The following is a 13,026-nucleotide window of genomic DNA, read 5'->3' on the forward strand; positions in this document are numbered from 1 at the left end:
AATATAATGTAAAATCTGGGATCGACTAAAGAAATGCAAAAAAAGAGTCTATAAATCTAAAAAGAACTTGTATTGCCCATTTTTAGCACTTGTTATTTTAGTGTGGAACCAGTTCATCTTGTTGATAATAAAAGTAAATTTTAACAATTTTTTTTATATTCTCCATACATAACATAAGAGACATAAGATACCCAAGATAGCCTCTCAGGATCTTAACTCAACACGTGAGATAATGAGAATCTTTCTGGCTTTGAAACTACTTTAAGTCTATGTCTTTTAATTTTAAAGCAGTAGCTGAAAAATACTAAGAGATAAGATTCAAAGCCTTCCTTCATTAGGGAGGGGGCTGTTGGGGAATGGGATATAGTCTAAGTTTTCTTTTTATCCAAGCTACAGAGCAAGCCTATCAATTCATTAAGTTTCAGGCAGTCTCTTTTCTGAGAGCAAACCCATTTAGAAAACAAACTGGTGTCAATTGAAAGAGAACAACAAGAATCAAATAACAATATCTAACTGTGTGCTTTACTTAGAAAATTGAAAGAAAAAATCATAAGTAGAAACTATTAAGATATAGAATAATTTAAAAACTGAATACATTTGGTTATATTAAGTACCTGAAATCAATAGCATTGAGTCCTAGAAGCATGCCGGCAAGCATATTTGCTTCTTCACCCAAGACAATTGCTCCATCTTCATAAAATCTCCTAAAAAATGAAATGGGTGAATATATAAAATATTAAAAATAAATGGAAGTTTGATCGAGAGAAATCATTTAGAGCCCAAACTATGGTAGGAAGAGCTAAATTTTATTTAATTTGTATTTTTTTAAAAAATATATTTCCATCACTGAAGTTTTGAAGATATTTAGACCAAAATAAAGACACACACAAAAAAAAAACCACACACACACAACAAATCCCTGAAGAAACTAAAACCTGCCAATATAACAAAAAGAATTCTGTTTCCAGCTCTCCTAAAAAGAATCCCCAAAGTGAGTCTTTCAATGGGTCTAGAGTGCCAGCATTTTTCTTTAACAGTGAAGCAATATAAATGTAAAGTTAAAGGTGGCAAATTCAGAGTCATTTGTACTGATCTATTTTCAAAGTGAAGTAGACTTGAGTTCTAATAAATAAGATAAAAATAATTTTCTGTTTTTCTATAATTGCAAAGATTACTGACTTAAGAATTTGGGAGGTGTACTCGTTAGTAATTTATGGTAACCTTAATAGTGCAATCCTAATAAAGCAGATGGGCTACCAAGGTGGCTGCATATGAAAAAGAAAGTATTCAATATCGCCTTGACAAAAATGGGAATGTGAATGTATCTTTGCTAATTCCTGTAAAGCTTTCCATTTTAGTTATCATTAGTTTTTAAAATATCTTTGAAAGAAAAATCATAATGTGGCCCTAAGGTATTTTTCCAAAAATGAATGTAAAATCATTTAATCTACTTCTTTTAAAACGTAGTACTATGTGAAATCTAGTTTATATCAGTAACCAGGGATGATTACACTGCTATATGTATCTATATTACATATAAGAGAGTGAACACCACTCTATACCACCCCATTAACTAAAATGAAACATTTTAGTAAATCAAAGGTCTTGCTCTTTTCAGTATTTCTGAGTTTATAAATTCTGCAAAAAATTTCAATATGCTCATAATCCTACCATCAATTTTGAATTGTTGTTCACAGCTTACTAAGTATTTTTACAAACATATTATTTGATACTTGCAAAAAAACCCATAAATTAAATGTAGAAGGAATCATTAGTTTCAAATTTACCATCAGGAAAAGTTTAAAACAATTTGCATAAGCTCATGTTAGATGAATTGGTTAAGAAGGCTACCCAATTCTTCTTTAAGTCCTATATCTTCTATTAAATCTATGTTTTGTAACATAAAAATATTTTAAAAGAACTTAAGGTATGGTATGGTTCATAAGGAATGTTAAATGAATAAAAAGTACAAAATGGAAAAAATAGACAACTATTTACTCTCTGACAGATGTAAGGCTGCAAACAAATACAGTGGGGAAACTAGCTTGGAATAAATGTTTTTTATTTTCTTGGACCTACTAAAATTGCTTTTACTGATTTATATAAAAGGAGAAAAATGAAAACTTCCAGCCTAACAAAGATTAGTAAAATAAATGGAAGGATTTTTTTACATATTCTACTGAGGTGTCCTGCAGAAAGGTAAAATATTTAGACAAATACGTATGTTTGAGACTTTGTCCCTGGTCCAATAACTAAGTTGGTTATTGGCAGAATATATTATTAACCCCTCTAAGAACTATTCTTCTAATGGTTTCAGACCACTAAATTCTATGAGACATATGAATTTGGAAAAGAATCTTGTTTTTTTGATACTGGCAATAACCCATTATTCCTAGTCCTTCTTATATAAGAAAATGTCTACTTTTTTTATTCCTCATCTTGAACCTAGCATTGTTTAAAAAATACATTCTAAAAATCAGCTCAAAACTATTCTTGCTTGCTTTCTAATGGCACCTTTGTACTAGGGAGTGTTGAAGAACACCACACCAAAAAATTAACTGGTTTGAGAAATTTTTTAAAATCTAAAGGTCTTTTATGTGTGTGCATATAATAATGTTTTAATGAGTTTTTCGCTTTAGTTTTACTCAGTAAATAAGTAAATTTTCCAAGCAAATTATTTAAGATAAGTAAAATGGTTGCTATATGTAAAATCAATAATTCCACTGAAAAAAATCATATCTTAAGTGTAAGGCCTAATTTAATATAACAGCAAAAGAGGAAAGGAAAAATGGAAGAGGAAGGGCTAGTTAGGAGGATTGCCCATTATATGCTGAAGTTTTAAATTATTAGTTCTGGTTAAGAAAAAAATTATTTTTCAGAAGATGTACTTCTGAGCTTAAGATAATATATTTTAAAGTAATTCAGTATTTAGAAAACTGAATTGATCTGAGAAGATAATATTTTTATCATTTAATCAAAGACTTCATTCATGTGTATGAAGGAGGTAGAAGCTGTCTTGAAAAATTAATTTATTCTCTTATGCAAACTAATATATCAATAATTAGACTAAAAATCTGATTCCTGTGGTCAATACTTTCAAATATTCCAAAAGATTGTAAAATTTCAACCTTTTCATTTTACCTCATTGAAAAATTGGAACATTAAACTTTGCTTATATAACCAAGGTCATAAAATAAATAAGCCAGGAGTAAAGCCTGAGATGATTAATCCAATAATAGTAAGGTATATACTTAAAATTCCCTTCTTTTAGTTAAAAATATTTTTTGTTCTAAAGAAAATTTTTATGCCAGGCCTGGTGGCTCATGCCTGTAATCCCAGCACTTCTGGAGCCTTAACAGGCAGATCCTTTGAGCCCAGGAGTTAGAGATCAGCCTGGGCAACATGGTGAAACCCCATCTATACAAAAAATACAAAAAAATTAGCCAGACGTGGTGACACATGCCTGCAGTCCCAGCTGCTTGGGAGGCTGAGGTGAGAGAATTGCTTGAGTCAGGAAGGCAGAGGTTGAAGTGAGCTGAGATGGCCCCACTGCACTCCAGCCTGGGTGACAGAGCAAAACTCTCAAAAAAAAAAAAATATATATATATATATACACACACACACACACACACATATATATAACATATACAAATATAAATATATATCATACATATATGTATATGTATAAATGAGAAGAATCTAACCAAAACATTGTACTGCTTAATTTCAACATATTATAAATGTTGAAAGTACCAAAGTAAAAAATACATACGAAACTTCCATTTAAAGATTTATATATTAGAGACTATACCTTTAAATATAGTTTTATATTTCAGAAGTGAGGAAAAATTACAAGCAACTATTTGATACTACTGTGATCTGGGAAAAAAACTTCCTGATCTTATTAGGTATACCACCGTTTCCAAGTATTTATATGTTGATTAGAAAAACATCAGTGACTAGAAAAGTATTTAAAATAATGCCCTTATAAGAATATGCTTTTCTTTTACCACATATAATTTAACTCTAATTGAAATATATTCCTATAATGCCCCCTTGGTGTCCATTCTGTAAGAATATTTTAAGGAATTTTAAATAGTTCAATAACAAATATCCTTTGGATGGGATCCAAGGTGAATAATAAATATAAATTATGTTGATACTATCTAATGTCATGCTTCAAATTTTCCTTTTGTGGGAGTCAGAAGTTATTCTACATATTTGAAAGCACAATATTAAAATATGAGAAAGCTTGTCTTATAAACCAAAGAAATTTCATTACTGGCATGCTTGTTCTCTTCCCCCAATTTAATGTAAGAAACTACTGAAAGCGGATATAAGAAAATTCTCCCTCATGACATATAAAACAGATCTCTGCATTATAAACAGATGTTATATTCAAAGTCAAACTGAATCAAAATGAAAAACTGATGAAAAAGTCAACCTCCAAAAGTCTTGCCAAGAATGTGAGATTCAGTAATTATTTTAATCAACAAATATATATTAAATTCCTTTTATGTGACAAGAACTGTGCTAGGTACTATAGTTACAATGGTAAATAAGTTAGATTTAGATCCTCTCTATGGAGCATATAGTCTAGCGGAATAGAAAAGCAAGAAACAAAAGAAAAAGATAATTACAGATGATGATAAATACAAAGTAAATAAACAGGTTGTTGAGATAGAGACAAATGGAAGGAAAGCCCAACTTTGGAAAGTCATTAAGTAAGGCATTCTCAAGTATTTAACCTGATACCTTAGCCCACAGATGTCCGATCACACAGGGCTTTGCAGGCCACAGAACATTAATAATAACAATAACACTTATTGAGTGGCAGGCATAGTAAAACTTTACATGAATCATCTTCTTAACTTTGCCGCTACATATTATTCTCCAGAGAGATTAAGCAACTTGTCCAAGATAGACACAGCTAGAGTAGGGAAACCAGGATCTGACTCCAGGAAATGTGACAGCCACAGAGCCTTCTGGCTAATGTAATAAGAAATCATTTCAATGTTTTAAATAGGAGTTGACATAATCTCTTTTACTTTTAAGATTAGCTCGAAGCTAGATGGCTACTGATAAGGGGCAAACTGGAAGGTCATTAGGCCAATAGGTGAGCCTTAGGCAACAGATAAAAGGGGTCGAGATGACTGTAAGAGCCATGGAGATAAAGGTAAATAAATAGATTCAAAATAGATTTGGAGGTAGGATCAATAAGACTTGCTTATGGATTAATTACAGGGAATGAGGGAGAAAGAGGAATCAGGTATGACTTTTAGATTCTCGCTTAATCAACTATGTAGGTGGGCAGTGATAACATTTGCTAAGAAGGGGTGAACAGAGTTACAGGGGAAAAAAATCGTGTATCTGAACTATCTAGCTAGAGGTTTAAATGTGGTATCATGGTCATATAGATGGTATTTCAAGCCAGGGGAATGGATGAAACTCCAGGAAGAGAGAATAGAGAGAAAAATGAAGAGAGGAAAAAAAGCAGAAAATGCAGGGCTGAGCCCAGAGAATATGAACAGTCAGATGTTGTTAAGTGGAAAAGATGACAGAAAAAGAGACAGCAATTAAGGAAAAGCCATGGAATGTTGTATAACTTAAAGGTGAAGAGATTTTTTTCAAGAACGATAAAGTAGTCAACTTCTACTGGAAGTAGCTGGGAGATGGAGTACAGTGTGGACAGAGAAATATCCATTACATTGGGTAGCCTGTAGATTATTGGTATTCTTTTAAAAATTTCTTGGTGGAGTGATGAGGGGCAGAAGCCAGACAAGAGTGGGTAAGAGAGTGACTCTAAAGTAAGAAAATTATGACAGTGTGAAGAAGTGCTTTGGAGAAGTCTGGTGATGAAGTGTAATCATGAAATTAGCATTGGTAGAGGGGAATTACAGGTTCAACGGAGAATCTTTTTTTTTTTTAGGTAGGAGGTACTGGTATATGTTCTATAACGGTAGGATTGATCTAGAAGTAGTAAAGAGATTGAGGATGAAGAGACAAAGTTGGTAACTAAAGGAAGAGGGGAATCATATGCTATCTGGTCTTTTGTGACTGGCTTCTTTGCTAAGTTTAGCAGGTTTTCAAGGTTCATCCATGTGGCAGCATGGAACACTACTTCATTTCTTTTTATGACTGAATAATATTCCGCTGTATGGATATAGACACACATGCACCTAGGAGTCATGTGCTGGGTCATTTGGTAACTCTATGTTTAACCTTTTGAAAAATTGCCAGACTGTTTTTCAAAGTGACTGCACAATTTTCTTTTCCCACCAGCAATGCATGAAAGATTGTTTTTCAAAATCCTCACTAAGATTTGTTATTAAGTGATCTTTTGAACATACCCATCCTAGTTAGTATGCAGTGTTATTTCATTGTGGTTTTGCATTTCCCTGATGGCTAATGATGTCAAACAACATTTTAGTGTTTATTAGCCATCTGTATACCCCCTTTGGAGAAGTGTCTATTCAGATTCATTGCCCATTTTTAAATGAGTTGTCTTTTTATTACTGAGTTGTAAAAGTTTTTCATATACATTGTAGATACAAAACCCTTATCACAGGGGTCCCCAACCCCTGGGCCATGAACCAGTACCTGCCTGTGGCCTGTTAGGAACTGGAGCTGCAGAGCAGGAGGTGACTGGTGGGCCAGAGAACATTATCACCTAAGCTCCGACTCCTTCACTCAGGCATTAGATTCTCAGAGAAGTAAGAACCCTACTGTGAACTGCACATGTGAAGGATCTAGGTTGTATGCTCCTTATGATACTCTAACTAATGCCTGATGATCTGAGGTGGAACAGTTTCATCTTGAAACCATTCCCTGCCACCATGGTCTGTGGAAACACTGTCTTCCACAAAACCAGTCCCTGTTGCCAAAAAGGTTGGGGACCGCTGCCTTATCAGATTATGATCTGTAAAAATTATCTCCCATTCTGTTTGTCATCTTTTCACCTTCTTTATGGTGTCCTCTGAAACACAAAGTTTTAATTTTTATTGTGTTCAATTTATCTTCTATCTTAATAGTGTAAAACTTTAATACATACTTGCAGGGAGACCCCTTGAAACTATTGCTACAGAATAAAAGATGAAATGCTCCTGATTATTGTAAATACAAAATTGCATGCAGGATTGTGTAAAGACTATGCCAGGTTGGACTGCCAGAATGAGCCAACAGTGTTTGATGTGCTTCCCCCTGCAGAGAGCCTATGAATGGACGTACAGTCAGGGAGGTTTCACATCACCAAGATTCCTATCCCAGAAAAGCAGATGTTCATAGCTCTAGGAATGGAATGAGACCCTTGTGGAGAGCCTATAAACGGATGCATGAGGGGTGCCTGTCCATATGGATAAGATAGGGCTATAAACGCCCTCATCTTGCGATGGCTCTTCTAGGCCTCTTTAGAGTTAAGGCATACTCCTTTCTGAGAATTTCTGGTCTAACCGGTTGTCTAGCTTCACGTCCTGTTTCCATGGATTGTTTGTAACCAGCTTTTGTGGCAATTGTTACTGCTGATTAATATCTTGCTAATCATAGGTTATGGAAAGATTGTGTTTCTGCTTTAAGGCTCTGTTAGAAATTACTGACACACATTATACTGTAAATTCTTATCTCTGTATACTGTACTTCTACACACAAATGTACTGTACTTCTATACACAGATGTTATGTTAAAGAATTACTTCATCCCCATGTGACCATCTCACCTCATAATCAAATGACCCTAAATCCCTCACTAACCTATCCCCGCCCTCACTAAACTTAATAATAAATGCTGGTACATCTAGTGCATTGTTGGCACCACGGGACCAGAAGGCGGTGACCCCCCTGCACCCAGCTTTCACTATCTTGTGTGTGTCTATTATTTCTCAACCTGCCGATCTGCCTAAGAACAGAGAGCCCCATTGCATTGCAGGCTGCTGGCCAGATCCCACAATATCTGGCGCCCAACGTGGCCTTCTTTGTTCCTCGGCTCAGTGCCCTCCGAGTGCCATTTGTGACGACTAGTCTTCAGTCTCGACGGTGAGGTCTCCAAGTACACTTTTTCCGACTCTCCCCTCTTTTCAGGTTTTATTATTTCTTTTCCTTTACTGATTTTGGGTTTACTTTGCTCTTTCTTTTCTAGTTCTTTAAGATGTATCATTAAGTAGTTTTTTGAAGTTTTTCTACTTTTTTGATTGAAGCACTTCTTTCTATAAACATTCTAAGTACTGCTTTTGATGAATACCTCAGGTTTTGATATGTTGTGTTTCCATGTGCATTTGTTTTTTTGTTTTTGTTTTTTTTTAATTTTCTTCTTAAATTTTGCACTGATCCACTAGTCATTTGGGAGAATATTATTTAATTTCCATGTGCTTGCATAGTTTCCAAAATTTCCCTGTTATTGATTTCTAGTTTTACTGCCTTGTAGTCAGAAAAGATATTTAATATAATTTCAATAATTTTGGAATTTTTAAGGCTAGCTTTGTGACATAACATACCCTTCAAAATGATCCATGGGCTGAGGAGAAGAATGTGAATCCCGCAGTCATTGGATAAAATATTCTGTGCAACATCTATTAGGTCCATTTGGTCTATAGTCCATCTTCAACCTGATGTTTCATTGTTGATTTTCTGTCTGTATGATCTTTCCAATGCTGAAATGTGGTGTTGAAATCCCCAGCTATTATTTTATTGAGGTCTAGCTCTCTCTTTAGCTCTAATAATATTTGCTTTATATATCTGTGCGCTCCATTGTTGGGTGCACGTATATTTACAATTGTTATATTCTCTTGCTGAGCTGGCCCCTTTATCATTATATTCTGACATTTGCCTCTTTTTATAGTTTTTGTCTGAAAATCTATTTTGTCCGATATAGACAACAGTTTTTCTATTTTTGGTTCCATTGGCATGGAATATCTTTTTCCATCCTTCTATTTTTAGTGGATGCATGTCTTTATAGCTGAAATATGTTTCTTGTAGGCAACATAATTTTGGGGCCTTGGTTTTCTTCATCCATTTCTCCTCTTTATGTATTTTGATTGGAGAGTTTAGTCCATTTTCATTAATGTTATTATTAATAAATAGGAATTGACTTCTGCCATTTTTTAATTTGTTTTCTGGTTGTTTTGTGATATTTTCTTCCTTCTTGTCTTTATTTTATTGAAGGATATTTTTATTGTGATAAGCCTTAATTTATTGCTTTATATTTTGTGTATATCTCTGTCTGGAATTGGTCACTGATGTCTTACATAGTTCATTTGGTGAGATCATATTTTCCTGGATGGTCTTGATGCCTGTGGATGTCCATTGTTTTTTTTTCTTGGCATTGAAGAGCTAGATATTGATTGTAATTTTTGCAGTCTTGGATTGTTTATATATGTCCTTGGCAAGTTTTTCCAAGTATTAAAAAGGACTTGGGTGTTGGGGCCTTAGTCTTTGGTCACTGTAGCCATGTAGGCATTAGGAAGCACCCCATGCACAAAAATACTGTGGCTCTTGCAGACTTATACAGGTACTGTCTTGGTGGTCTTAGGTAAGATATGGGAAAATGTCCTGGGATATCAGGTGGAAACTTTTGTTCTTTTCCTTTACTTCCCCCCATCCAAACAAAGTCTGTCTCTCTGTGCTGAGCTGCCTGGACCTGGGGTATGGGTGACACATGCACCCCTGTGAGCACCAGTATTGGGACTGTGCTGAGTCAGATGCAAAGCCAGCACAACACTTGGTCTTGCCCAAGGCTTAAGGTGGCTACTGCCTGGCTACCACTTATATTTTCTCAAGGCCCTAGGGCTCTACAATCAGCAGATGGCAAATCCCACCAGGTCTGTGTCCTTCCCTTCAGGGACACGAATTGCCTTCAGCCCTGGTTGGGTCCAGAGATGCCATCTGATAGACAGAACCTCGTGAAAGGAAGCATGGGAATCTACCTGGTGCTCTATTCTGAGCTGGTATGCTGGTATGCTGAGCTGGTATGCACGCTGTAAGACAAAGTCCTTTCCACTCTTCCTCCCCTTTTCCTCAAGCAGAAGAGTCTCTTCCCATGGCCACCACCATCCCAGGTCTGTGGCAATTACTGCCTGGTTACTGCCAATGTTCACTAAGGGGCCACTGAATCCTGCCTGGTCTGATTCTCTCTCTTCAGGTCAGCAGGCTCTCCTCTCACCTAGGACAGGCCCAGAAATGCTGTCCAAGAGCCAGGGCCTAGAATTGGGGACCCCATGAACATACTTGTTTCTCTACATCACTGTGGCTGAGCTAGGACCTAATCTCTAAGACAAAGTCCCCTGCATTCATTCTCTGTTTCTCAAGCAGAAGGAGTCTCTCCCCATGGTTCCCACAGATGAGAATGTGCTGGGTCACTTCTGAAGCCAGCATGGCCCTGGGTCTCACTCAAGGCCTGTGGTGAGAACTGCCTGGGTACCACTGATGCTTATTGAAGGCCCAAGGGCTCTTAAGTCTGCAAATGATAAATCTTGCCGGGACTGGATCTTTCCCTTCAAGGCAATGGGTACCCTTTTGGCCCAGACTGTGTCTAGAAATGTCAACCAGGAGCTAGGGCCTGGAATGGGGACCTCAAGACTGTTCCTGATACCCTTTTCTTCTGTAGCTATTCTGATGTCCAAGTTTCAACACAAAGTCCTCTTTACTCTCCCCTCTCCTCTCCTTAGGTGGAGGGAAGGAGTCTCTTCCAGAGCTGCAAACTGTGCTGCCTGTGTTTGGTGCAGCGATGATGCAAGCACTCTCTTGGCTGCACTAGCTGGTGTTTCACTAGGTCATCTCCACCCAATATCCACTAACTTCAAGCCCAGCACATCACCAGGACTTGTCCAGGAATTGAAGTCTCTTTGGCCTAGACTGCTTTTTAAGTTTATTTAAGACCCCCGAGAACTTTAGCCCATACTGGTGGGTCTTGCCTGAACTCAGGCTCCTACCACTGAAATGGAGAATTTGCCTCTGGCTAGAGAAGCTCCCTCTATAGGCACTGGCTGAGTTATGCCCTGTGTTGCTTTCTGCTGTGACAGGGCAGTACTGAGTTCCAACGTCAAGTTGCACAATTACTGTTTGCTGCTTCCCCTGAATGCACAGATTGTCTTTCCATACCACTCAGCCATTGCTGGGGGATGAAGGAGGGCTGGTGTAGGTGATTCAAGATTGTCTTTCGCTCTTCAGTGCCTCTTTCCTTAATATAATGTTAAAACCACACACTGCGATTGCACTCCTGATTTTTGGTTCTTATGGAGGTGCTTTTTTTTTTTGTGCGGATAGTTCTTCAATTTGGTGTTCCTATAGGGAGGACAATTGTTAGAGCCTTCTTTTCATCCATCTTGCCCCACTTTCCTCAGTTATTATATATTATTGGCCTTCCTCAAATAGTAAGGTGTAAAATAGCATATTTTAATACAAGGAAGTTATTATATTGAAAAATAGCAAACTTTAATAATAAGATAGACAGATTTTAAAAAAGGAAAAATGTCTTTGTGGATAGACAAGATGGACAAATTAATGAAAACAAAATTGGGGAAAAACAGCCTTCATGAATAGAAAAATTAAAGGGGTCAAAAGGAAAGAAGGCAAGTTTATTAGTCATTAGAGTCCCTGAAGAAAGAGAAGGAAGACCACATCACCTCCATCTGGAGATATGCGAAAATCTCATGAGGGGGTGACATTTGAACTTGGAACAGGAGGAATGACTACCAATTTTTTACATAGAAAAGATGTAGTAGGTAGCATAATGCCTTCTAAAACATGTCCATGTCCTGACTTGTAAATATGCTACTGAAAATGAAAAAGGGACTTTGCAAATGGCATTAAATTAAATATCTAAAATGGATATTATCCCACCATATGGGCCTGATGTAATCAAGAACCCCAGAGAGAAGTGAGAGGATCAGCCTCAGAGAAGAAGATGTGACAAAAGAGGCAGAGGTTGAACTGTTGCAGGGCCATGAGCCAAGTAATACATGCATCTTCCAGAAACTGGAAGAGGCAAGAAATTAATTCTCCCCTAGAATCTCGAGAGGAACTGCTGTCCTGCTGACCCATCTTAGACTTCTTCAGAAATGTAAAATAATAATTGGTGTTGTTTTTAAGCCACTAAGTTTGTGACAGTTTGTTACAGATAACAATAGGAAACTAACACAGATGGAGAAAGACATCCTAAGAATCTGAAAAATGCAAAACTTGATGTACAGCCTATTCAGAGAATGAGAGAAAGTTTGAAGTGTTTTGACTCTATGGTATTGCAGAAGAAGGTCTGGAGAAGAGATGTGTACAAATCAAAACAGGAAACATTACTTAAAGCCAGACAAAGGATCTATCTTGTGTGAATTTTATAGCAGATTTCTATCATAGAAAATAATTCTAGCAGTAATGAGCTGCGAACACTGGAGTTATAAGACTAATTATTCTATATAATTTTATTGTAATCTGGTCATATAAGCCCTTCACAAATGCTTAAATTAGATGAATAGAAGAAGATAGGTTTAGTTTAATAATATTCTCTGCTATACTTTTTTCTTTGCTCATAATGATTCCTCATTTCCTCTTCTTTTATATAAAAATGAGCATAATAAATCATTATAATAAGAGTAGAAGTGTACTGTCATTTTTCCTAGGAAGCTTACCATATGGTACCTGTCTCTTTGTTACTTAATTTAACTTGATCTGTCAAATATCAGACTTGTAAGAGCTCATGTGTCATACTCATTAAAGTGTCATATTCTTTTAAGGATCTAATCCCAAAGAGACATGCATCCTCTTGATAAGATAAAAAATATTTTTATATGCCACAACTAAGAAATAAAAATTCAATACATGCTCAAAGAATAAAAGGTATTTTAAAATAGTATTGCAGATATTTTTTTTCCTACTCTATCTTTGTTTTAGAAATTCATCTGGGAAAAAATGTAGCTAATGACAGATGCATGCAATTAGGTATTTAATTTGCCTACTCATAAGAATGAATAACTTAACAATTTCTCCAATGTAATTTACAAAAGTAAATAATATTGATGCTCACGAACATTAATAATCAAAGAAA

At 36.0% G+C, this 13,026-nt stretch overlaps 1 protein-coding gene across 7 annotated transcripts in view; it reads right to left on the bottom strand.

The window, feature by feature from the left end:
• RUNDC3B (RUN domain containing 3B) overlaps positions 1 to 13,026 on the bottom strand; it is a 214,786-nt gene that overhangs the window by 103,445 nt on the left and 98,315 nt on the right. For all 7 annotated transcript variants that reach the window (XM_054496949.2, XM_054496952.2, XM_054496950.2 and 4 more), the window contains one exon: positions 615 to 704. In XM_054496949.2, coding sequence (XP_054352924.1) covers positions 615 to 704 — 90 coding nt within the window. The remainder of the gene's footprint in view (positions 1 to 614; positions 705 to 13,026) is intronic.

This window comes from Pongo pygmaeus, chromosome 6, assembly GCF_028885625.2.
Source record: "Pongo pygmaeus isolate AG05252 chromosome 6, NHGRI_mPonPyg2-v2.0_pri, whole genome shotgun sequence".
Classification (NCBI taxonomy): Eukaryota; Metazoa; Chordata; class Mammalia; order Primates; family Hominidae; genus Pongo; species Pongo pygmaeus.